We start from the raw sequence: 27,986 nt of genomic DNA on the forward strand, positions 1-27,986 counted from the left end.
ATCACCAAAGCCCAGGTAAATTACATGATCATTTACCTGGACTTTGAAGGAAACCATCCTGGAAGTCTTCCTGTGGAATGATCTTTTCTTTCAACTACTAACCATGTATTGGTATCTTACGATTATGCTGGTATGTTAGAGAGCTATGGGGAAAGCAGGATCCTTAGCAAAGTCAGTTCTGGAAGGTGGAGAGACACTGTTACAAAGTAGAGGACTTTGGGGATAATATACAAGTTCCTGAGGCCATCCTGGAAGGATTTCAAATCCTGAGGCCTTGACAAGAAACAGGATCACAGTAGGAGATACAGAGCTACAGAGCATTTGAGAGTCTAGGAGACAGTGAATGATCTCGGTGTCTGGAACTTCAGGAGGTGGCTACTAGGAACTGGAATAAAGACACAATGGATGAATTTAGTGTTGAAGGTTTTCAGGGCAGATAGCACACGTGGGGCAGTAATGTTGGGTGGAGACAGGAGTGAGTAGTAGGTGACAACTAGAACTAAGAAAAACAGAGTGGGTCTTCCTGTGGGGAAGCTATCAGAGTGACATGCAAACCACAGAAAGGTAGGAAGACATTTCCAGTGACGGCAAGGAATTCAGGTTAACTCAAGGAAGAAGCTGAATGAGCAATGCCCCAGTTCTTCAGTCATGACTCCTTTGATTATCACTCACACGTCCTTACATTTGGCAAGATGTGGCAAATTTTCAGGCTCGTAGTTCCAGTTTTTAGAGCTAAAAGTATCACAGATTGTCATGATTAAGTAAATCTAGTATTTCCCAAGTATTACTTTTTAATAAGACTAATTTTCCTTGCTAGATTTCTGTTAAACTATATTCATCTCAGTTTCAATGCAGTCAGTTGAAAGCTTTGCTGAGTAATTTCAAGGGCACTTAGTCATTGATTTGATTATTGGAAAGTTACTTTGGCTCCAGTCACTAATGGTATGTTTTACACCATTAGCTTCCTTTTTCTCAGGCCTTCAGACTCAGACTGAATTATACAACCTGCTCTCCTGGGTTGGCAGCTTGCAGACAGAGACTGTGGGACTTCTTAGCCTCCATAATCAAAAAGGCCAATTCCTATAATTATCTATCTATCTATCTATCTATCTATCTATCTATCTATCTATCCATCCATCCATCCATCTATCATCTGTCTGTCTGTCTGTCTCCTACTGGTTCTCTGGAGAACTGTAATATACCAGATGAAGTGTAAAATCTTAATATCTGTAGTTCATATGCAAACAGTTTAAAATATAACTTTCTCTTCTTCGGTTTCAGGAAGAAATAAGTTTAGTTAAATTAGAATAGTACGTTCAACTAGGTAAATTCAAATATGCTACTCAGTCTAAATAAACCTAATGTATCACTTGTCTAAGTAGTTTATTATGTCATAGAATTCACCACTCTATATGATCAGATTTTTTAAAAACCTTGTTTTCCTAGGGCATGTACTCTCTCTATGCCTAGAATGGTATTCATACTCCATACCATTTAAGAAAGTCCTTTCAGCTTAAAAGCTAAATCCAACCATCTCTTCTGTACATGTTTCCCTGACCCTTCTTCTACTGCTATCATTCTGAAATGAATTATTCCATCCTCTGAACAATTTATGAATATATATATATATATATACACACACACACATATATATATATATATACATATGCATATATACAGTGAGAGGAGCAGAGGGAGACAGAGAGATAGCGTCTTAAGCAGGCTCAAGGTGGGGCCTGATGTGGGGGTCAATCCCCTGACCCTCAGATCATGACCTGAGCTGAAATCAACAGTTGGACACTCAACTGACTGAGCCACCCATATGCCCCAACATATATATGTCCTATTTTTACCATAGTATTTTATAGCTTCTATGTCTCCCAGTGATTATTCATAGAGATATATTATATCATTTTTATTTGTATATCCATAGCACCTAGCCTAGTAACTGTTCCCAGTACATAATCAGCAAGTTTTGTTGAATTGACATATGTATGATCATGGACTAACTTGCCACTTCCGTAATTTTGACCAATTTTGGAGTGTATTTATTTAAATAAACATATATTAAATAAAATAGGGTGTAAGATAATGATGAACGAGGTATGAAAACTTCCTTAAAGCATTTAATGTCTAGGATGGAACAAGAGGTATAATGTCTTCATTCATGGAGGTTTTTAAAAATTGTCTAAGTGTGAGAAATTTCTAGGTAGTATATTTCCATCCTATAATTCTCTTCTGCCTCTTTCTCCTTGATCCCATTTCTTCTAGTACTTTTCCTATCAAGCTTGAGAGTCTCAGAGATATAGAGCATGCCCTCTATATGTTTAATTAAGAAAAAGGTTTATATAAGATTGTTTCCCAAACTTGAGTAAAATATAATTTCCCTTAAAATGAAAACATTTTTATGGATTCCTAGTGTTGGTTTAACTTCTATTATGATGATAATGATGATATGAAAATATGTGTAAGGATAAGACTGGATATAAACTTATTAGTGCTTTTAGAACTAAAAACTCGAAGTACATTTAGAGATTAGACGCATAAATCTAGAACTTATTTAAGTAGAATTAGAATATTAATTAAATGTGATACATGATGTCATTGAAATTTAAATCCTGGTTCTGAATTTAATAGTACAAACATGCATTTGCTTGTTTTATGTTTTATGTTTTGTGTACTTGATTTTGCTCTTTTGAACTGCCCAGATTATTCTTTGGTTATTTTTCGCTCTCACTCTCATTTTAATTAATTAATTAAGCTTTAGAAAGTGAGAGCACACTTTCTTGTGGGGGTGGGGGTGTGAAATCTTACTCAGGCTCCACACTCAGCACAGAGCCTGATGCAGGGCTCAATCTCATGACCATGAGATTAACCAACTGAATTATCCAGACTTCCCTTAATTTCATTTTTAATAGAAATATTTTTGCAGTTACGAAAACATTATTTTAATAGGCCAATTTTATTCATGGTGCGTTATGAAATGCAATACTGAAAACCTTAAAAGACCATTTACTAAAAATTCCCTCACTGTGTATTTACTAACATATATACTGCTAGTGAACTCATATAAGTTGGTAGGTGCAAACACATGAGCTTCCCAGCATGTTTACTTGCAACCTGAACTAACTGTTCTGCTACCAGCTTAGTTTGAGTTCAACAGGACCTACTAACATACTTTCACAGCTTTCAGCCATCACATAGCACCAAACTGATAGAAACCCACACATACACAAGGGCACAGGAGTTAGTGGCAGCATTGATTTTTAATTTGGTTCTCTAGACGATTCTTTTACTCCAATATTTGATCCCCTGGATTTAACAGGACTTCTCTGATGCATCTTGAAGGTGTCTCAGAAACCTCCTTGGGCACTGCATCCATCAAAACATTTTCTCACTCTTGGTTGTTGTTGGATATAACACAATGCGTGCTCAAGAATTCATTTTATTTCTTGTCTTGAGAGAAGGAGAGATGGCATAGTAGCATTTGCCACCTGAGTACTTTCTACTCAAAATATAAATATTGCTGGAACTCTTTCTAATTATACCAGCTTTTCCTGTGTTGGCCAAAATATTCAGTCTCCATTCAGTCCCACAGGAGTTTTGATTCACAGTCCTTCAATCCTTGGCTCTCTCTGTGGTTGTATTTCTAACTTGTTACATGCATGTAATTAATTATAATTCAATATAGAAGGTTATAATCAATGTAAGAGATTTTTTGTAAGATAAAATTGTGTAAGATTTCAATTAAGTGAGATGCTTTCATCTAGGGTATTGGAAAAGATACATAGAAATATAATAAATGAGTGATAGCCGTACCAACCATTATAACTCCATTTTCTGGTTCACTTTGCCCGTAACTAGAATTCAGTTCCTTTCCCTTCTCCTTCTACAGTCTATCTGTCTGACCATGAATATCAGAGCCTACACAAGGTTGTGTGTCAGCTCTGGAGAATTAGAAGAAGGCACCCCTTTCTCCAGGTGAATGTAGCCCACCATCAGATTGTATAATTTGGTAAGCAGGGAACATGCTGGGTTTGAATCCTCATTTTTATTTCCTTTGATTGGATGTCCTTATTCAAGGCAGAATCTACACAATGATCTATGGTGATGGTGACCATTATTCACGTATTAAAAAAAATTTTTTTTCTAACATTTTTTATTTGTTTCTGAGAGAAAGAGAGACAGCGTAAGAAATGGAGGGTCAGAGAGAGAGAGAGAGACACAGAATCTGAAACAGGCTCCAGGCTCTGAGCTAGCTGTCAGCACAGAGTCCGATGTGGGGCTCGAACCCACGAACCATGAGATCATGACCTAAGCCGAAGTCAGCCACCCAACAGACTGAGCCACCCAGGCTCCCCCACCATCATTCACTTAGATCTTGTAATTACATAAATCCGTGTTTTTTTTTTAATTTTTTAATGTTTATTTTTTAGAGAGAGACAGAGTGTGAACAGGGGAGGGGCAGAGAGGGAGGGAGACAGAATCCCAAGCAGGCTCCAGGCTTTGAGCTGTCAGCACAGAACCCGATGAGGGGCTCTAACTCGCAAACCATGGGGTCATGGCCTTAGCTGAAGTATGATGCTCAACCAACTGAGCCACCCAGGGGCCCCATAAATCAAGTTTTAAAAGATTTTATTTTATTTTAAATAATCTCTGACTCTTGATTTCAGCTTAGCTCATGATCTCATGGTTTATGAGATTGAGCCCCATGTTGGACTCTGTGCTAACAGCGTGGAGCTGCTTGGGATTCTCTCTCTTCTTCTCTTTCTGCCCATCCCTTGCTCACTCTCTCTCTCTCTCAAAATAAATAAACTTATTTTTTTTAATGTCATCTAGTGTAGTTTTCACCTAGAAGTTCTGGTCTTTTTATTATTCCTTTCTCCAGTTATATTGGGATATAATTGACATGTAACACTATGTTAGTTTAAGGTGTACAACATAATGATGATATATATATATATCACCTCACATAGTTAAATTTTTTTTCTTGTGATAAGAACTTTTAAGATCTACTCTTTTAGCAACTTTCCAACTGTACAATGTAGTATTGTTAACTGTAACTACCATGCCATACATTATATCCCCAGAACTTATTTATCTTATAAATAGTTTTCTTCTATTTTTAATAAGTTTCTGAACATATGGAGTACAGTCAGTACAATTAACTGTTTTCATGCCTTTGTTAATTCTATTATTGTGTCAGTTCTGGGTCAATTTTTAATTGATTGGTTTTCTTCGTTGTGGGTGGTATTTTCCTGCTTCTTTGTATGCCCAGCAATTTTTGACTGGATGTCAGGCAATATAGATTTTACCTTGTTGGCACCTGGACTGGTTTGTATATTCCTATAAACATTTTTCACCTTTTTCTGGGGGTACTGTTATGTTAGTTAGAAACAGTTTTATCCTTTTAGGACTTACTTTTACAATGTGTTAGGCAGGATTAGAGAAGCATTTAGCCTTGGGATAATTTTGTCCCTTTACTGAGACAAGACCCTTCTGAAAATTCTCCCCAGTATTTCATGAATTATGAGGTTTTCCACCTTAGCCGGTAAGAGCTCTTTCTAGCCTTGTGAGGTCTCTAAGTACTGTTTCCTCTAGAATGTTCTTTGTCCAGTCTTAGATAGTTTCCTCACACACATTTGCTGATTAGTATTTTGCTGAGCACTAAAGGTGCTACCCTCTGCACATCTCTTAAGTTTTCTTCCTTTGGACACCTGTTTCCTTTATGGTACTCTATTCTGTGAACTCTGGCTGCCTGGAAGTCTCTAGACTTCCATCTCTGACTTCTCAGTTCAGACAAGTATGCTTGGACCTGTCTGGGTTCCCACTCCCTGAGCCATATCCTGGAAACTCTCAAGGCAGTTGAGATGGAAACTCTCATCTTGCTTACTGTTACTCAGGGATCACTGTCCTTCATTGCCTAATACCCAATGACTTATAAACCATTGTTTTAAGTATTTTGTCCAGTTTATTGATTGTTTCAGGAAGGAGAGTAAATCTGATCCCTTTACTCCATTCCAGTTAGGAGATGAAATTCCTGANTGGAGAGACACTGTTACAAAGTAGAGGACTTTGGGGATAATATACAAGTTCCTGAGGCCATCCTGGAAGGATTTCAAATCCTGAGGCCTTGACAAGAAACAGGATCACAGTAGGAGATACAGAGCTACAGAGCATTTGAGAGTCTAGGAGACAGTGAATGATCTCGGTGTCTGGAACTTCAGGAGGTGGCTACTAGGAACTGGAATAAAGACACAATGGATGAATTTAGTGTTGAAGGTTTTCAGGGCAGATAGCACACGTGGGGCAGTAATGTTGGGTGGAGACAGGAGTGAGTAGTAGGTGACAACTAGAACTAAGAAAAACAGAGTGGGTCTTCCTGTGGGGAAGCTATCAGAGTGACATGCAAACCACAGAAAGGTAGGAAGACATTTCCAGTGACGGCAAGGAATTCAGGTTAACTCAAGGAAGAAGCTGAATGAGCAATGCCCCAGTTCTTCAGTCATGACTCCTTTGATTATCACTCACACGTCCTTACATTTGGCAAGATGTGGCAAATTTTCAGGCTCGTAGTTCCAGTTTTTAGAGCTAAAAGTATCACAGATTGTCATGATTAAGTAAATCTAGTATTTCCCAAGTATTACTTTTTAATAAGACTAATTTTCCTTGCTAGATTTCTGTTAAACTATATTCATCTCAGTTTCAATGCAGTCAGTTGAAAGCTTTGCTGAGTAATTTCAAGGGCACTTAGTCATTGATTTGATTATTGGAAAGTTACTTTGGCTCCAGTCACTAATGGTATGTTTTACACCATTAGCTTCCTTTTTCTCAGGCCTTCAGACTCAGACTGAATTATACAACCTGCTCTCCTGGGTTGGCAGCTTGCAGACAGAGACTGTGGGACTTCTTAGCCTCCATAATCAAAAAGGCCAATTCCTATAATTATCTATCTATCTATCTATCTATCTATCTATCTATCTATCTATCCATCCATCCATCCATCTATCATCTGTCTGTCTGTCTGTCTCCTACTGGTTCTCTGGAGAACTGTAATATACCAGATGAAGTGTAAAATCTTAATATCTGTAGTTCATATGCAAACAGTTTAAAATATAACTTTCTCTTCTTCGGTTTCAGGAAGAAATAAGTTTAGTTAAATTAGAATAGTACGTTCAACTAGGTAAATTCAAATATGCTACTCAGTCTAAATAAACCTAATGTATCACTTGTCTAAGTAGTTTATTATGTCATAGAATTCACCACTCTATATGATCAGATTTTTTAAAAACCTTGTTTTCCTAGGGCATGTACTCTCTCTATGCCTAGAATGGTATTCATACTCCATACCATTTAAGAAAGTCCTTTCAGCTTAAAAGCTAAATCCAACCATCTCTTCTGTACATGTTTCCCTGACCCTTCTTCTACTGCTATCATTCTGAAATGAATTATTCCATCCTCTGAACAATTTATGAATATATATATATATATATACACACACACACATATATATATATATATACATATGCATATATACAGTGAGAGGAGCAGAGGGAGACAGAGAGATAGCGTCTTAAGCAGGCTCAAGGTGGGGCCTGATGTGGGGGTCAATCCCCTGACCCTCAGATCATGACCTGAGCTGAAATCAACAGTTGGACACTCAACTGACTGAGCCACCCATATGCCCCAACATATATATGTCCTATTTTTACCATAGTATTTTATAGCTTCTATGTCTCCCAGTGATTATTCATAGAGATATATTATATCATTTTTATTTGTATATCCATAGCACCTAGCCTAGTAACTGTTCCCAGTACATAATCAGCAAGTTTTGTTGAATTGACATATGTATGATCATGGACTAACTTGCCACTTCCGTAATTTTGACCAATTTTGGAGTGTATTTATTTAAATAAACATATATTAAATAAAATAGGGTGTAAGATAATGATGAACGAGGTATGAAAACTTCCTTAAAGCATTTAATGTCTAGGATGGAACAAGAGGTATAATGTCTTCATTCATGGAGGTTTTTAAAAATTGTCTAAGTGTGAGAAATTTCTAGGTAGTATATTTCCATCCTATAATTCTCTTCTGCCTCTTTCTCCTTGATCCCATTTCTTCTAGTACTTTTCCTATCAAGCTTGAGAGTCTCAGAGATATAGAGCATGCCCTCTATATGTTTAATTAAGAAAAAGGTTTATATAAGATTGTTTCCCAAACTTGAGTAAAATATAATTTCCCTTAAAATGAAAACATTTTTATGGATTCCTAGTGTTGGTTTAACTTCTATTATGATGATAATGATGATATGAAAATATGTGTAAGGATAAGACTGGATATAAACTTATTAGTGCTTTTAGAACTAAAAACTCGAAGTACATTTAGAGATTAGATGCATAAATCTAGAACTTATTTAAGTAGAATTAGAATATTAATTAAATGTGATACATGATGTCATTGAAATTTAAATCCTGGTTCTGAATTTAATAGTACAAACATGCATTTGCTTGTTTTATGTTTTATGTTTTGTGTACTTGATTTTGCTCTTTTGAACTGCCCAGATTATTCTTTGGTTATTTTTCGCTCTCACTCTCATTTTAATTAATTAATTAAGCTTTAGAAAGTGAGAGCACACTTTCTTGTGGGGGTGGGGGTGTGAAATCTTACTCAGGCTCCACACTCAGCACAGAGCCTGATGCAGGGCTCAATCTCATGACCATGAGATTAACCAACTGAATTATCCAGACTTCCCTTAATTTCATTTTTAATAGAAATATTTTTGCAGTTACGAAAACATTATTTTAATAGGCCAATTTTATTCATGGTGCGTTATGAAATGCAATACTGAAAACCTTAAAAGACCATTTACTAAAAATTCCCTCACTGTGTATTTACTAACATATATACTGCTAGTGAACTCATATAAGTTGGTAGGTGCAAACACATGAGCTTCCCAGCATGTTTACTTGCAACCTGAACTAACTGTTCTGCTACCAGCTTAGTTTGAGTTCAACAGGACCTACTAACATACTTTCACAGCTTTCAGCCATCACATAGCACCAAACTGATAGAAACCCACACATACACAAGGGCACAGGAGTTAGTGGCAGCATTGATTTTTAATTTGGTTCTCTAGACGATTCTTTTACTCCAATATTTGATCCCCTGGATTTAACAGGACTTCTCTGATGCATCTTGAAGGTGTCTCAGAAACCTCCTTGGGCACTGCATCCATCAAAACATTTTCTCACTCTTGGTTGTTGTTGGATATAACACAATGCGTGCTCAAGAATTCATTTTATTTCTTGTCTTGAGAGAAGGAGAGATGGCATAGTAGCATTTGCCACCTGAGTACTTTCTACTCAAAATATAAATATTGCTGGAACTCTTTCTAATTATACCAGCTTTTCCTGTGTTGGCCAAAATATTCAGTCTCCATTCAGTCCCACAGGAGTTTTGATTCACAGTCCTTCAATCCTTGGCTCTCTCTGTGGTTGTATTTCTAACTTGTTACATGCATGTAATTAATTATAATTCAATATAGAAGGTTATAATCAATGTAAGAGATTTTTTGTAAGATAAAATTGTGTAAGATTTCAATTAAGTGAGATGCTTTCATCTAGGGTATTGGAAAAGATACATAGAAATATAATAAATGAGTGATAGCCGTACCAACCATTATAACTCCATTTTCTGGTTCACTTTGCCCGTAACTAGAATTCAGTTCCTTTCCCTTCTCCTTCTACAGTCTATCTGTCTGACCATGAATATCAGAGCCTACACAAGGTTGTGTGTCAGCTCTGGAGAATTAGAAGAAGGCACCCCTTTCTCCAGGTGAATGTAGCCCACCATCAGATTGTATAATTTGGTAAGCAGGGAACATGCTGGGTTTGAATCCTCATTTTTATTTCCTTTGATTGGATGTCCTTATTCAAGGCAGAATCTACACAATGATCTATGGTGATGGTGACCATTATTCACGTATTAAAAAAAATTTTTTTTCTAACATTTTTTATTTGTTTCTGAGAGAAAGAGAGACAGCGTAAGAAATGGAGGGTCAGAGAGAGAGAGAGAGACACAGAATCTGAAACAGGCTCCAGGCTCTGAGCTAGCTGTCAGCACAGAGTCCGATGTGGGGCTCGAACCCACGAACCATGAGATCATGACCTAAGCCGAAGTCAGCCACCCAACAGACTGAGCCACCCAGGCTCCCCCACCATCATTCACTTAGATCTTGTAATTACATAAATCCGTGTTTTTTTTTTAATTTTTTAATGTTTATTTTTTAGAGAGAGACAGAGTGTGAACAGGGGAGGGGCAGAGAGGGAGGGAGACAGAATCCCAAGCAGGCTCCAGGCTTTGAGCTGTCAGCACAGAACCCGATGAGGGGCTCTAACTCGCAAACCATGGGGTCATGGCCTTAGCTGAAGTATGATGCTCAACCAACTGAGCCACCCAGGGGCCCCATAAATCAAGTTTTAAAAGATTTTATTTTATTTTAAATAATCTCTGACTCTTGATTTCAGCTTAGCTCATGATCTCATGGTTTATGAGATTGAGCCCCATGTTGGACTCTGTGCTAACAGCGTGGAGCTGCTTGGGATTCTCTCTCTTCTTCTCTTTCTGCCCATCCCTTGCTCACTCTCTCTCTCTCTCAAAATAAATAAACTTATTTTTTTTAATGTCATCTAGTGTAGTTTTCACCTAGAAGTTCTGGTCTTTTTATTATTCCTTTCTCCAGTTATATTGGGATATAATTGACATGTAACACTATGTTAGTTTAAGGTGTACAACATAATGATGATATATATATATATCACCTCACATAGTTAAATTTTTTTTCTTGTGATAAGAACTTTTAAGATCTACTCTTTTAGCAACTTTCCAACTGTACAATGTAGTATTGTTAACTGTAACTACCATGCCATACATTATATCCCCAGAACTTATTTATCTTATAAATAGTTTTCTTCTATTTTTAATAAGTTTCTGAACATATGGAGTACAGTCAGTACAATTAACTGTTTTCATGCCTTTGTTAATTCTATTATTGTGTCAGTTCTGGGTCAATTTTTAATTGATTGGTTTTCTTCGTTGTGGGTGGTATTTTCCTGCTTCTTTGTATGCCCAGCAATTTTTGACTGGATGTCAGGCAATATAGATTTTACCTTGTTGGCACCTGGACTGGTTTGTATATTCCTATAAACATTTTTCACCTTTTTCTGGGGGTACTGTTATGTTAGTTAGAAACAGTTTTATCCTTTTAGGACTTACTTTTACAATGTGTTAGGCAGGATTAGAGAAGCATTTAGCCTTGGGATAATTTTGTCCCTTTACTGAGACAAGACCCTTCTGAAAATTCTCCCCAGTATTTCATGAATTATGAGGTTTTCCACCTTAGCCGGTAAGAGCTCTTTCTAGCCTTGTGAGGTCTCTAAGTACTGTTTCCTCTAGAATGTTCTTTGTCCAGTCTTAGATAGTTTCCTCACACACATTTGCTGATTAGTATTTTGCTGAGCACTAAAGGTGCTACCCTCTGCACATCTCTTAAGTTTTCTTCCTTTGGACACCTGTTTCCTTTATGGTACTCTATTCTGTGAACTCTGGCTGCCTGGAAGTCTCTAGACTTCCATCTCTGACTTCTCAGTTCAGACAAGTATGCTTGGACCTGTCTGGGTTCCCACTCCCTGAGCCATATCCTGGAAACTCTCAAGGCAGTTGAGATGGAAACTCTCATCTTGCTTACTGTTACTCAGGGATCACTGTCCTTCATTGCCTAATACCCAATGACTTATAAACCATTGTTTTAAGTATTTTGTCCAGTTTATTGATTGTTTCAGGAAGGAGAGTAAATCTGATCCCTTTACTCCATTCCAGTTAGGAGATGAAATTCCTGAGCTCCTGACATCNCGCTCAACCGACTAAGCCACCCAGGCGCCCCGTGGCTCTTCCATTTTTGACATACAGCTTGCAATATATCTGTGTTCTTTCCATCAAGCTGTAGAAAGAGAAATAACATGGATTAGGTGTAGATAATTTTATGAGTTAAATCTGCAAGTTGTTGCTCATGTCTGTGACATTACCCTGTGTTTGTAGGTCACGTGGTTATATATGACTGAGAGTCCAGTGGAAAATAATAGTCAAGCTGTAATCTCAGGGAAAAACAGGAAATGGTTTTGGTGAGTGGCTCACCAACTTCTTCCAGCTTGTACCTTTATGGGCACCAAATACCCATTTTATTCTTCTTCCCACATTGCAAAAGACACTTATTTCATGTCAAGAGAGACAGACATCTAGGTATTTATGATCTTCAGGTGCCGCTTTTTTTCTCACCATCAAATCAGAATTCCACCTCTAATAATTTTGCAGCATATAAAGCAAAAAAGTTTTTTGCTTTCCCAGGCCCACCCAGTAAAAGGTATTGGAGCAGGGATAGGATAATTGCAATTAAAATTTCGATTCTGACAGAGGAAAGACTGGGATTCAACTATCGTGTGTGTGGTCCTTGCCAATGATGAATATTCTATCAGGTAGGCATCATGCAGTCCCTCCTTGCTAACAAATGGAGGAGATTCCTTGATTTGATATTTATTCTACTTTCTGAAAACATTTCATCTTTTGTTTTTTGCATGTCCTGACTCCTCTCCTGGGAGGTCCCTCCCTATTAATTACCCTCCACTATCTTTCAGCAAGTTCATTTGGGGAATTAGGCCTTTCTTAGGGGTTGCACAAAATTCACAGCTCTGTTCATGACATTTGGAGGCCTGTATATGTTTGAGGCATGAGTGTTCAAGACATTTTCAGTATTGGTTCATGGCCTCTTCAGCAATCCAGTTTCCTCAAATATTAGTAGATCTACTTGCATCCACTCAGTTTCATCAGACGGTACATACACCAACATTCTTTTCTAGACACCACTCTAAAGCCCGATTCAGTTTTATGCTTTCTTATCTACATATCTCTTATTTTCAACTTCTGAAGGAATCTGTAGGAATATCAGCCATTATTAGGCTACTGTTGTGTTAAGCTGTTTTCAGTCTCACCTTTTGCTATTTGAGGTCTATAATATCATCTTTTTCAGTCTTTTGAGGCCCTAAATTCTGGAATCAATACATTACCTTTTATTTGTAATTGATAAACAATTATTTAAGCTGATCTCTGTCTTGCATTAACGTGTGAAAAGCAACAAATGGTTGAAAGACATGCTAAGTTTATGGATCTTGTCAATCACTTCTCTGAGTGCTACAGGCTCATAACATACCTTTCAAATTGCCAAAGCATTTGTTTTATCAAATATTTTTTATCGCATATGGATCACTAGCTTCCCAGTGTGCTCTATCAACAACTAACTTAACTAAAACTGAACAGCTAAACCAACTCTATAAAGTTTAGGTCATTCTTGGGGACTTCTTCTGCTTTTGGTATTAATAATTTAAAATAAATCAATAAAGTAATGCAATGGCTTATACATTAGAATTTATTTCCCTTTCCCATGAAGTCCAAAATGAGTACTCTTCATTAGCAGGTATCTCACCTTCAGGTGGCACCAACCCAGGCTTTCTCTCTTTTGCTAAAAACCTTGGTGAATAGCTAACTAGTTTCTGCATAAAAAACAAAACTGTGGAAGATAGAGTAGGAAAACCAACAAAATGGAATTCTTGACATCTTTCATAAAGTTTCATGATCAAGTTTCACATCACTAGACTTTTCAACCATGTTAGCTAACATTCCTATTATTGTCAAAGGTTGTTTTAGTTGGATTTTCCTCTACTTGCTGTGTCAAACATAATTAATACAGTTGTCAAATGGGTTTTCCATTAACATCAACAAACCATCCTTAACATAGCATTGCTCCCGGCTGCCTTCCTGTTATCTCTTTGTGTAAAGCAAGTCTTAATGTTGAATGCTTGAGTTTCCAGTAAAGTATTTGATGTTTCGGGCTGTGTACAGGACATTTAGCTTTGCCCAAGCGATGAAGCCTCAACATACATAAGAAAGGAGTTCAAAGGCAGACTAAGGTCTGAAGAAGCCCTTGGAATTCATGTTTCTTTGAGGGTGAATCTTGTAGTAGGAATGTGGTCTCTGTTGCCTCAGAACCTGTGACCATACTTTTGAATTTCCCTAGAATAGAAGAAAATCCACAGATTAGTCTCTGATTCACACTTGACCCCTGTTTTTTGTTTGTTTGTTTTTTCCATCTTACAGATCATCAGAACCCAAACTATTCTTCTTGGTGATACCCAAGCTGAACTCATTTCTTCAGCTAAATTTAAACAGTTGTACTTTCTTTTTTTTTTAATGTTTTATTTATTTGTGTGTGTGTGTGTGTGTGTGTGTGAGAGAGAGAGAGAGAGAGAGAGAGAGAGAGAGAGAGAGAGACAGAATGTGAGCAGGGGAAGGTCAGAGAGAGAGGGAGACACAGAATCCAAAACAGGCTCCAGGCTCTGAGCTGTCAGCACAGAGCCCGATGCGGGGCTTGAACCCATGAACTGTGAGAGCATGACCTGAGTCAAAGTCAGACGCTTAATCGACTGAGCCACCCAGGTGCCCCCAAACAGTTGTACTTTCCAAGGCCAAAATAGAGCTGAGCATTGTTCTCATCTTCTGGTGTCTGCCTCCTTTCATTTCCTTTGTAACAACAGAAGCTCATCTTCCTATTTTTTCTACTTTCAGGAATCATTTATTTATTCATTGATTCAGTCAACAAATGTTTTCTGAGTGTCTGCTGTGTATCAGACACTCTACAGTGTGCTAGGAAAAAAGCCAGATTGAGCTATTTCCATAAACCAGACTTAAGAAAAGCTCATATAGCATTCAGGCAATTTCTAGAATGGTAATGTGATGTATACGAATAAAATAGAGGTTTTGAGGTCAGATACTATTGAGTTTAAGCTCCACCTCAATTAGTGACAGGCTGTATTAATTATGAAATGAAGCTATCCTGTGAGCCCCAATTTCTCCATTATAAAAATGTGGGTAATACCATTGTTTCAAGGTTAGAATAATAATTAAATGATACAATGCTAGCAAAAATGCTTGGCACAGAGTAGTACAATGAAAGCTCCCTCTTTTCCTCTTTTCTTTCTTTCCTCTCTTACCTCCCCTCTACTCTTTCACCTTCTCCTGTTCCCTACCTCATTTTCTGTTTTCCTTCTTTCTGTTCCAGCTTCCTAATTTCCTAACTTCCTTGCCAGGTAAACATGCTAATGGCTACATTTTCATTCTCCAAGATCATACTGAAATTCTAATAGATACTCCTTAGCGCAAATGCTCCAGATTAGATGCTCTTTGAATGACCTAAGAAAGAATATAAATACAAATATTCTTTATGAGATCTGTACATTCTTCCCTTCCTAAATGGCTGCACAGGTAGTTTCTCTTTGTGACTCTAGAAGTACATATTACTGTCCAATTGGGATGATGTCCACTGACACTTTCCAGGCATATTTTAGAGATGTTGGCTGAGAAAGAACAATTAGATATTCAAAATAGTAACCACAGAAGGCTGAAAACTATTTTTAAAAAATGACAGAGGAAAATATATTAATTAATCAATTAACTACTTATTTTCACTAGGCAAGGAATTTTTTTTTCTATTTTGGCATACTTTATTGACAGGTTTTTTTTAAACTTTTTTCTTTCATAGTTTATTGTCAAGTTGGTTTCCATATAACATCCAGTGTTCATCCCAACAAATGACCTCCTCCATGTCTATCACCCCCTTTCCTCTCTCCCTCACCCCCATCAGCCCTCAGTTTGTTCTCAGTATTCAAGAGTCTCTCACAGTTTGCCTCCCTCCCTCTCCACAACTATTTTTCCCCTTGTCCTCTCCCACAGTCCTCCATTAAGTTTCTCCTGATCCACTTATAAGTGAAAACATATGGTATCTGTCTTTCTCTGCCTGACTTATTTCGCTCAACATAACACCCTCAAATTCCACCCATGTTGTTACAAATAGCCAGATTTCATTCTTTCTCATTGCCATGTAGTAGTCCATTGTACAGATAAACCATATCTTCTTAATCCATTCGTCAGTTGATGGACACTTAGGCTCTTTCCATGTTTTAGCTATTGTGGAGAGTGCTGCTATGAACATTGGGGTCCATGTGCCCCTATGCATCAGCACTCCTGTATCCCTTGGGTAAATTCCTAGCAGTGCTATTGCTGGGTCATAAGGGAGTTCTATTGTTAATTTTTTGAGGACCACACTCACTGTTTTCCAGAGGGGCTGCACCAGTTTACATTCCCACCAACAGTGTAGGAGGGTGCCCGTTTCTCCACATCCTCGCCAGCATCTAGAGTTCCCTGATTTGTTCATTTTAGCCACTCTGACCGGCAGATTCTCTGCAAGATCTGGAATTTCCTTCCTTCCTTCCTCTCAGGTGGCAAGTGGTGCTTTTCCATCCACAGATTGTGTGGGTAGAGCTTCAGCCAGTCTTTTTACACTAGTCAGACTGTCTGCACCAAGGTGATTTAAGATCCTGGGTAACATTTCCATCAACTGTTTCCTCTCAGCATGACCTAGAATGGTCAAAGTGTTCACTGCCAGGGATGCCTGAACTTTATGAGACTGATGCGCTACCTACTGCACTAACGAGGCACCTGGGATGCCTGAACTTTAAGCTTGTTGAAATGGATGACTGTTCCTTGGTTTGTGAACATATGTGCTTCTTCAATACCAGAGATGTTGTTTACCCCTAACTTTAAGGAGAACTGAAATTTTTTATTATCTGCTGTAGCCATTCTATGAACCACTGTCATCTTTTGACGAGTGGTTCCTTTTCCACCAATGAGCACTAGTGCTTGAATTTGTTGAATTTCTCTTGGTTCATGATGGTTTTGTTCATCTGGTTGGAGCAGAAATAGGACCACAGGGGACTAAGATTCACTCTCAGGGGGCCTCAGGCAGACTAGCCACGATTAGGTGCACACAAGCTAGGATGCAAGATGGCAGCTCAACAGGGGAATATATTTTATTTTATTTTTAATATTTTTAACATTTATTCATTTTTGAGAGACAGAGCATAAGTGGGGGGGGGGGGGCGGNGGGACTCAAACCCCCAAATGGTGAGATCATGACTGGAGCCACAGTTGGAAGTTTAACCAACTGAGTCACCCAGGTACCCCAGGGGAATGTATTTTAAATGAAAGACAGAAAAGCATGAGGATTTAGTAAAATTTTTAAACCTATTTATCTAATTGACTATACTTGATAAACATTTCTATTTGAATCTACTTCATTTTAATAGTAATTATCATAGGTAAAAAATGAGAATAAATGGGTTCGTATGGTTCCATTTGCTATAATACTCATCTTGAAATAGAGCATTCATTTTAGTGCTCTAGAAATTGAGTCTAACCATGTAGCATCATATAAAGGATATTTTTATAGAGTTTCTTTGTTGAATATCACTCCAGATTAAATCTTTAATTAAAATTGAAAAAAACTTTGAGTCTTATTAAGATGTGTGAAATGCTTTGATGCTCTTAAGATAAGAAGTGCTAAGTGCTAAGTATAATTAGATATAGAAAATTTGCACATGCTAGAAATTATGTTCAAAGACCACATTGATTTTTTGTGAAATTTGCATTTTGGATGAACTCCCAAAATATATGAAAGATAATTTATATAGCTCAAGAAGACTATTTTTATTACTCTATTTCACTATGTAAAAAAAGAAACACAGATGTTTTATTATCTTTTGAAAAAGGAAATGGTATTTTCTTAACATGCCACTTCCTGTGATATATCACTTCATACATAATGTGTTAAAAATAGGAAAAAACTCATTAAGTCTAGTGATGTTATACCTAAAAGGCTCTATTTGGGTTCACAATTGATAGTTTGCTGGGCTTTATCTTATATACGCTTTGAAAGGACAATGGACAATAACTATTTGGAAGAAATACGTTTCATGTTTGAAACAAAGGAAATCCTAATTATGTAAAAAATTAGAATTAAGAAATCAAGGCACCTATATGATATCATTGTAATTGTATTTACGTGTCTACACATAAACAAATACATTCCAGAGAAACAAATATAGAAATAAGTAATAAGATACAATGAAGTAAAATGTAGGTAATGATTGTTGTTAGCTGATGAAATTATGAATGATTTCTTTTTTCTACTTTTTATTTTTGCCACACTTCTTGAAAATGTACTTGTATGAATGTATAATCTTAAAAAATTTAAAAGAATCCCTATTTGTCTCAGTGTGGTTAAAGAAAGAAAGAAATTATTTCTTTTTAGTGTCTACATTTTTCTCCTTCATAAAGTAGACAATAATACACGTATAGTACATACTGGTGAGCACAAGTTTATAAAACTATTGCTGTTAAGCAATGATCACATTTTTAAGCATTTGCTTTAAGCATGTATATGCATTAACTCAGTACTCAGAACAACCTAACAAAGTTGCACTATATCTCCATTTTACAGGGGAAGAAACTGAGGCACAGAGGGATTAAGTATCTTGCCGGAATGAACCAAGGCAGTTTGGCTCCAGGGCCCACCTCTTAACCAGCATCCTATGCCTGCACTTAACAAATATCTATTATTTGCTCTGAACTTTTGATTATGCATCATTGTTTCATTGTAAGCATGAATATCTCAGAGCTGGATAGTTCTGTGTTTAAATTCCAATTCAAGTATTTACATGTAGTGTGTCTTTGGAGGAAAACGTTAGCCTCTCAGCCTGAGTTCCTTCAATAAAATGGTACGATTCAGTCTTAAAAAAAAATGGGCTTGCATTACATACTGGATACAGACATGAAAACTCCAAGATATATTGCTAAGTAGCTTCTCCAAGATTATATGGATACTGAGTGGGAGAGTCACAATTTGAACAGAGGCCTGCTTGATGCAACAATAGCATGTGTTACAGACTCTTAGAGGGGCTAGAGAATCACTCTAGTTGGCAATGTTCAGAGATGCTTTCCTAGAGGAGGTTGAATTCTTCGGGTCTTTTGGTTTTATAGTATGAGCAATGAAGTTCTTTTAGTTCCAGTTAAAGGTCTTATAGTAGAGCATTGGTATTTACTCTTATAGCAGACTTTCTTTGGTCTTATAGTGTGGGCAAGAGGAGTACTGAGAAATCAAAACTCACTTTTATATAGCAATCTCTTTAATTTCCCAAATAATTGCTCAGCCATTTATCCAGTTTGATTTTTACAACTCTGGAGCGTGGATAATACCGCTATTACTGCTAAAAAATCTGAGGCTCCGAGAGATCCAAGGACTGCCCAAGGTCACATTTCAAGTGAGTTGTAGAGCTGATACTAGACCAAATAATTTCTCTTTTTCAGTGGAGTCTGAAGAGCCATGAATGCAAAGTCAACAGTTCCCATTGGCCTCCCTGCCTGTATGTCCTAGGGATCTGCGATATACATTTCCTTCTCTTATCTAAGATGGCTATCACTTCTCTTGGAGGGACCCATAATTACAGGCTTTTCAGTAATGCTTGTTAGCCCAGTGTTCCAAATCTTGTGTTTCCTAGTTTTGCTAACTTCTCTGTATAATAAATGCCAGGCAGCACTGGCTAATTAGCAAACAGCAGACAATGCATGTTGATACATAACTTACTTTTCCAAGGCCCATATTTACTGCCAGTGACTTGTGACCTCACTGTGAACCCTGGTGGCAATAAAGCTACCACTGTGATTAGGGTTAGAATACATGTAATCTTCTTAGCCTTAGTTGAAACTGTGAAAATCCCTTTCATCTTCAATTATTATTTATTTGGCCCTTTTCTCTGGAGGGCAAGGGGCTGTCTAATCCCCTGGGCTGAGCCTCAGGAGTCTGTATCAGCAGGAAAGAATGCCAGCCTTGCATACCAGGAGCTGGAAGACCTGGCCATGGATCGGAGAGGCCATGACCTTGGTGGGGGTGGAGATGGGGAAGCATCAGGAGCTTGCTTTCGGATGGTTATTCTCCAAGGAAACTGCTTTAAAAGTGGCTCAAGAAAAGTTTCTAGCAGTGTAAAGTTTTCCTAAGTGGAAGAGAATGAATGAACTGTAAAACCTTTTATTAAAAGAGAACAAAACAAAACAAACAACAATATATAACATAGAGTAAACTGAGGTGCTACGAAGTGACTCAGGAATGATTCAGCTGATTGAACTATTGCACTCCAAAAGACTTTGTGTCAGCATAGCCAAGATGTGCTCATTGGAGATGCACAGACTTTATCCCAGAATGGCCAAGAGTGTTGGAAGATGTGTTCGTCAAGGTCAAATGCCTGCATTTGATTACCTTTGAGTACCTTAACTTTAATGAGTCAGTAGCAAAAGCTTGGTTAAATAATTATTTCATTGAATGAAGGAAGCAGCAGCCAAAACACTCAGCAATGGCTGTCACCAGGATACTAAACAAGACTGTTTCAATAGAGGAGGAAGCCCTCTTACCTACAGCTGTTGTAAACACTTGTCCCATGGATCCTGGAGTCTTGAATGCCTATAGCTCTGATCTTCCTGAGCCTTCTGGTACCCAATAACCTAAGGATGCCCCCCTCCTTTTTTTTTAACTTATCATGGAATTAGCAGCCTCAAGAAGCCCAACAGACATGTCTGGGAGGCCCTGGTCATCCTTGTAGCTCTATCCCTGTAACATAGGCCAGTTTGTATAACAGAATGCCTTCTCTGGGGAAGGTGATCCCAGCTGTCTAGCTGAACTGGCTGAGGGAGACTGGCCTCTGACCTGGGTCTCCAGCTTCTGCCAATGATCTGGGATCCAAACCCTGATCAGAAGAAAGATATTTCCAAACCCCTTTAATGGGTTACACTGGCGCCTAAATGTCCCAGAGCTAAGAGGGTTTTTATTTCTTGAACAACAACAAAATCAAAAACAAACTCCCATCCTTCTTTTTTTGCCCATATTTTCTTTTCTTTGACTGCTTCCTAACCTAAATTTCTGAAAGAAAGAGGGCCTTTGGGTAACTAGGGAGAAAACAGCAAAAACTAGTCAGTTTTGTCCCTAAGGTGAGCTACTATGATATTGTTGGCAAAAATCAAGAAAAAGAACTTATTGATCAAAATGTATATTTATGTTTTTGAAAGCTGTCACTTTTTAAAGAACTAGTGGCTAATAAAAAAACTTTCAGTGGAAAAACTTACTTGGAAAGCAAGTTGAGCAAATTTTCTAGAAAGTCAGATGAAGAGATGACAAGGATGAAACACTAAAAAAAGTCTTCATAATGATGGTTAGAATTAGATTTTTAAAAACTTCAAGATACTGCGAACAGATAAAAAGGCAGATCAAGTTATCAAAGAAATAATGCAAGAATGCTTCTGCAAAATGGAGGACATGAGATTACTTAGTGACTTAAGGGGTAATACTACAAAATTTCAAAATACCAAGAGTAAATTAAGATAAGTGGTAAATCCCAAAAGATTTCCAAAATAATTATACATTAATTTTCGATGATTTTAGAGTCAATACACATATAGTGTAGAGAATTTAGAGAAGGTGTAAAGAAGAAAAATCACCATCAAGTCTACATTTGTATTTTGGCAAGTTTCCTGCCAGCTATACATATAATTAAGCACATATGTTTGCAAAATTGGGATGATGTTGGGGGAATGTCACTGGGCACTCCGAGCCCCCACCTCCCCCACCCCAGGCTGGACATGTGGGTCCTCCTTGCCTTTCCTGCTCTCAGAGGGTGCTCCAAGGACATAGCCCTGAGATAGTTACACTGTGTTGAAAACAACTGCACAGTATATCTGACTGAGCCCGGTTAGGACCTCTTCATAAACTTCTAAGATTTGGAGGGCAGGTGCTGTCACCCAAGACAAGCTTCATATGTTAAGTTCCCTTTGCCTATTAAAAATGCCACCTACCAACCTGGAGTGTCCTATGTCTGTTCCTGTCTTCCTGCCCTCCACCTATGGGAGCTGGTTTCAGATTACACCTGGGAAGCCCTCCAGAGGGTTGTAAGCAAACAGATGATAATACTGACAGCACAGACGTGTTTCATGTGTAATTTCATAGTTTATTTTTCTCCAAATTATATCCTAAACATCACATGGCACTAAATATTTCTATAAATGTGATATTTAATGGCTATATAATATTAAATTCAATTAAAATTTGTGGATATGACATTGTCTTTTTAACCAATTTTCTATTGATTGGTACTCGGGTTGCTACTAAAAATCTTGTGGATAAATCTTTGAAAGACTAGTTATTTTGTAGGATGGATTCTTACAAAAGGAACAACTGGTTAAAGGGCATTTACTATTTGTTGGATAATTATGCCTATTTTCAAGACTCACTTTTAATGCATATGGCCAGATTATCTTTGAAAAGGTCTTATCAGTTTAGAGAGGGTATTTAAGAGGGGTCTGATGGTGTGGGGTGAAAAGACCAGGCTGACCTGGGAGTTAGTGGCAGAGTCAAAAGTGGAACATAGCCCTTAAAACTTCTAGTCTCACGGTCCTAGAATGCCTCCCTCTTCTTTGCTTTCTGTGGAAGCCAGCCGCAATGCTCAAGTTCCTTGTAGTAGGAAAAAACAAGCAGCTTACTGCATCCAGGGCTCAAAGTGGTTGGCAGTGGCATAAGACATGGTCTCACATGGTTCATATTTTCCATTGTCATTAAAACATTTACTGTCTGCGTAAGTCAGTACACTAAATGCAGCCTGTCTGAAAGAGGACAAAAATCGCCTTGAGCCTACAGGTGTGACATGGCAGGTACACTGTGTCAGGTGCTGACTGGTAGGATAGATTGGGAAGAAATCTACAAAAATAATTCTGTTAGGACGCAGAGCAGTGAAATGGCCTACATATAAACCGCTGTTATATCGGTGTGCGACAGGGGGAAATAACCTTGTTGGACTCCAGGAGGTTTATCACTTAAGATTTAGTTTGGTTGCATATAACAGAAAACAACTCAAGAAAGGTTCAATAAGACAGAATTTATTCCTCTCAAACAAAATAAGTTTAGAGGTTGTGAATAAAGGAATGCCCTGCTGAACAAATTTAGTTTTGAAGGAGATCCATCTCAGAGTGGTAAGATAGGTCTTAGTGGGGGAAACAGAGCTGGGGAGATTTCCTCAGGAAGCAGCCGCCGATGAGCTGTCATGAGAGACTGAAATGAAAGGCACAGGGTGAATAGGAGAGACATTGGAGGGAAGAATCAGCAAACTGGTGTCTGAGTGGAAAAGCAGGACACCAGCAGGAAGGAGACGAAGATGATATCAAGGTTTGGGAGGGCCATCTCTTTAGGGGAAAGATGATGTTTCCTTGCAGGCCCTTGGAGCTTGTGGGGGTGGCTTCCATCAGGGTCTTGTGAGCCGAGCCTGGGCTGCTGTGGTGGTCGCTCCAGGACAGTGTGGGGACCAAGCCTGATGTTCTGGACTGCAGCCACCCACGAAATGGTGCATTGGTTATTTTGGGAGGGCAGACATCTCAGCACTGATAAGATCAGTAGAATCAGGATAAGAAAGGTTGGCTGGAAAAATACTGAAACCTAAAACGCTGATTCAGAGCAGCCGGTGGAGAGGCCTAAAACAAGTGATTTCACGATTGCTGCTGAAACCCGGAGCTGGAGCTGGGAGTCCTTCTCCAAGACCCAGTCAGTGTACAGTCATTTGTTTTTAAATTTGTTTTCAAATTTGTTTTCTCCCTTTGAAATCAATAATGTTCCCTGTAAAAATAAAATAGAAAGTATAGAAAAGTAGAAAAAATATAATAAAGCAAAGCAGTAACCTCATGATCCAGAGATAGTCTCTGATAACATACAGATCTATAACTTTCCATACCTTTTGTGTGTTATTATGCCACATGGGGTATTATAATATTTTATAATGTTTTCCAATTCAAACATTAAAACAAACTTTTAACATTTATCTCTTTTGATAGAGAGACAGGGTGCAAGCATGGGAGGGGCAGAGACAGAGGGAGACACAGAATCTGAAGCAGGCTCCAGGCTCTGAGTTGTCAGCACAGAGCCTGATGCGGGGCTCAAACCCACAAACCATGAGATCATGACCTGAGCTGAGGTTGGACACTTAACTGAGCCACCCAGGTACCCCTCCAATTTTAAATTTTGTGAAAAATATTATGAACATCTTTCTAAGTCATTCGGTATTTTTTATTTCACCTCATTTATAAAGGTTGTATAATGTGACATTATATATTTATACCATTATGATATGGTTTTTAAGTTTTACTTATTTAAGTAATCTCTACACCCAAACTCATAACCTTGAGATCAAGAGTCACATGCTTCCGCCACTGAACCAGCCAAGGGCCCCTACCATTATGATATTTAACCTGATGCATATTTAGGAAGTTCTCATTCTTTTCTGTGACAAGCAACAGTATAATATGCATTTGTGAAGTTAAATACAAACCTCTAGTGATTTCATTGCCATAAATTCATACAAATGGAATCATTAGGTCAAAAGGCACATATGTTTTTAAGATTTTTGATACATATAACCATATTTCCCTCCAACAGCTTTTTCTTATAGTCCCAACATGATAGTGTCCATTTCTTTGCATCTTCATCAATATTGGGTATGTTTAATATTAAAACATATTTGTCTGTCTGAAGAGTGAACAGTAGTATCTAATTGTTTAATTTTCCTACTTCTATTGCTAGTGAAAAATATTTTTTCACATTATTACTGCCTTCCTATTTTTCTTGTGTGGTGGTTATTTATTTATAGCCCTGTCCCTTTATCTGTTTGGATGTTTTAAAATAATTTATAAGAGCTTTTTATATATAAAATATATTCCTTTTTTGCCTGTCGTAAATGTTGCAATTTTTTCCTCAGTTTGTATTTACCATTTGTCTTGCCTCTGGTTATTTTTAATATGTATACATTTAAAATGTTTTTCCTTTCATGATTTCTGCCCTTTGCAGAATGCTTAAAAATCCTTTGCCCACAGTAATGCTGAAATAGATATTCACCTCTCTTTTCTCATAGTACTTTTACAGAGTGTAGGGAATGCACTCAGGAATTTGTCTGAGAGAGAATCAAAGGACTCAGATAATGGGATGTGTGGGTAATTCAGAGGGAGGAGTCAAGTGTGACTGAGTTTTCAGGCTTGGTAGACTTTGGGTGGAACCAGTGACTAAAACCAGGAATACAGGAAAAGGAACAAGTCTGTTAGGGTAGATAATGTATTCAGTTTTGCACATGCTGCTCTTGAAATGTCTGCCAGGGAGCCTGGTAGAAATACCCAAAAGGCAGTTGGAACAGGGTATGGTATGCAGCAGTGAGGTTGGGGTTTTAAATACAGATCTAGAAGCCATCAGCAGACATTTGATAGTTCAACCATATTTGCTTTTCAGTGCACATCCTGGGCCAAACACTAGGCTAAGGCACTTCACTGCCTTATTTCATTCAGGCTTCCTCAACACTTCAGGAGGTGGAAATGATTATCCTCATTTACACACCAAGGGACAGGTTTACAAGAGCTACATTCATTTGCTAAAGTCCTGCAACTGGTTGGTGGTGGAATTTGAGTGTGAAACCAAGTTAGGTCTGCCTGATTCCAGAGTTGAAGCGATAGCCTTGTTTGCTCAATTGCCAGAGGTGGATGAGCTCAAGCAGGGAAAGGCAGAGTCCCACAGGTGGGGACTACCACACTTGGGTGGTGAGCAGCAGAGAAGGAAGGAGCCAGTGAAGGGATCTGGGAAGGAGGCCAAGGGAAGGTAGAGGCCCACGTGTATACCTGCTGACTGACGCTCTAACCAGAGGCCAAACATGTCGATGGTGGTGACATTCTTGTTAATAAATCTGAGACCCCACTCCTGACCCTGACCCTCAAAAAATATTCTGTCACGGTGCTTTACACATAAATACTCCTTGACTGACACACTGTCAGAAAATTTTCTTGAGTTATCCTCTGAGCTAGAACATACCAGTCCCCGTGTCCCCACTTGTTGAGTGTTGGGAGCTTACTCCCAGAGGATCCTCAGTATTTTCATACTATTGCCTCCTCTGAAAGCAATAGAAGTAGACTCTTTGTTTTATAGCAGAAACAAAGCTGGAGAGGTCTGGGTCTGGACTTTACCACATGCTACAAGAGTGTGCAGAGTAGGAAAAGCAGGGATTTAGGAATTATGAGTTACAATTTTCATTCTGTCAAATTGGGTAAATTATTTAAATTCTCTGAGCCCATGGGGTGCCTGGGTGGCTAAGTCGGTTGAGCATCTGACTTGAGCTCTGGTCATGATCTCATGGTTTGTGAATTCGAGCCCTGAGCTATCAGCACAGAGCCTGCTTCAGATCCTCTATCTGCCTCTCTCTCTCTGCTCCTCCCCTGCTTGCACTCTCTGAAACATAAATAAACATTAAAAAATTCTCTGAGCCCTATTTTCCTCATTATAAAGTGGAGATACCTACTAACAGGGTGGTCATGAAGGCTAAATAAATTAACTAAGATAATGGGCTTGGTGCATTGTAGGCACTCAGTACAAGGAAGTTAAAACTCTGAGTCATATTGAATCATTTCACTCAGTGTTCTCAGATGCTTGCCTTTTGGCTATTCCATAGCTCATTTATACTCATCCATGTTGGGTGGGTTAGGAGGAAAATGAATCCCAACTCAACCCTGTCTGTCTAATGCAAGTCAAATGTGTTCAGCGAAAGCATAGGAGTTTAAATGGTAATAAATCTGGTGAAAATGAGTTAGGTCATGATCTGCTTTTTTCGGTCCAAACTAAATGGTGGTTTCAAAAACTCACCTGCAATCAATTTCTGATGATAATCAGTAAATATTCTACCACAGATTTTCTTTCTGGGTAAAAAATCCAACATCAAAGTTCTCATAGACTGAAGTGTATTCATTTCAAGCACTTTCCATACAGAATCCATCTTGGCCTCTCTCCACATAGTTTGAAAATGGTTGCCTACTTCCAGACACCTGCTCCATCTTGAGTTAATACTGGATATAGCTCACACTGCAAGTTAGCACAGGCTTCATAGAAGCCTAGTAGGCAAAAGGGGGACTCTTTGCATTCAGTGAGAAATGAGCACAGCCTTAACTTGGCAGAACTATTTATTAAAATGATGATTTAGGAGAATTTTCAAATGTCACTCTTACTTGTGGATCTCACTCTCTGCTTCAGGTATAAACATTCTTTTGGACAGCCCTGCCTTGTTTCTGGGGCTTGGTGTAATTATTAGTAGGTCCCCCTTTCACTCTCAAGGGTCCCTTTTCAGATGATAAATTCTATGATAATCTCCTACAGTCCTTTATCAAAGATATATTGTTTTCATTAATCTAAGAAAAATTACCTTACCTTCCTCCAGCAGAATCTTTGGTACCCTATCATGAAGTCATTGAAGTATTTCTTCAGAGCGGTAATTAAGAGCCATATAAACTAATGGATGAATAACTCCCTACTGCTCTCTTATTGGTGAAAGCAAATAAGGTAACTTTATAGGGACTCATCTAATAGAACAGCCCTAGGAGTGAAACATATGGGCTTCGTGTTTATATTTGCAAAGCAATTCCCAATCATTTTATTTATTTATTTTATAAAGTTTATTTATTTATTTTGAGAGAGAGAGCATGAGCAGGGGGAGAGGGAGAGAAAAAGGGAGAGAATCCCAAGCTGGCTCCAGGCTCTCAGCACAGAGCCCATCTCAGGGCTGGATGTCACAAATCGTTAGATCATGACCTGAGCTGAAATCAAGAGTTGGACACAACCAGGTGCCCCATTTCCCAATCAATTTAATTAGTTTTGTTACTTAATATAAGCAAGACTATGCACCTACATTGAATAGCAAGGGAATGGAGACCTAGAGAAATCTAACTCTGTGCTTTCTGGAATGCCATTCCATGCCCGAATTCTGAAAACTCTGTGATCACATACAGCTTTTACAGACTTGAGTCACCTCCCTTCCTGTTCTTTGGGGAGAAGATGTTTTGTGGTGTCGCAACTTGAGGGTAGTAAGATTATCAAAGCATCGCCAGAGATGCTTTGAGAGTTATTGCGGAAGACAGGTTTCCATGTGCAG

General features: G+C 38.2%; 1 protein-coding gene across 1 annotated transcript; it reads right to left on the reverse strand.

Annotated features, from left to right (window-relative positions):
- Positions 1-16,384: 16,384 nt before the first annotated feature.
- LOC144230702 (transcription factor BTF3-like) lies at positions 16,385-16,767 on the reverse strand. Its single transcript, XM_077763038.1, has 2 exons — positions 16,618-16,767; positions 16,385-16,561 (listed from the first exon to the last, which is right to left on the reverse strand). Exons 1-2 carry the CDS (start codon positions 16,765-16,767, stop codon positions 16,385-16,387), a joined length of 327 nt encoding a protein of 108 aa, XP_077619164.1.
- Positions 16,768-27,986: the final 11,219 nt, after the last annotated feature.

Source organism: Crocuta crocuta, unplaced genomic scaffold, assembly GCF_008692635.1.
Source record: "Crocuta crocuta isolate KB4526 unplaced genomic scaffold, BGI_CrCroc_1.0 scaffold614, whole genome shotgun sequence".
Lineage (NCBI taxonomy): Eukaryota > Metazoa > Chordata > Mammalia > Carnivora > Hyaenidae > Crocuta > Crocuta crocuta.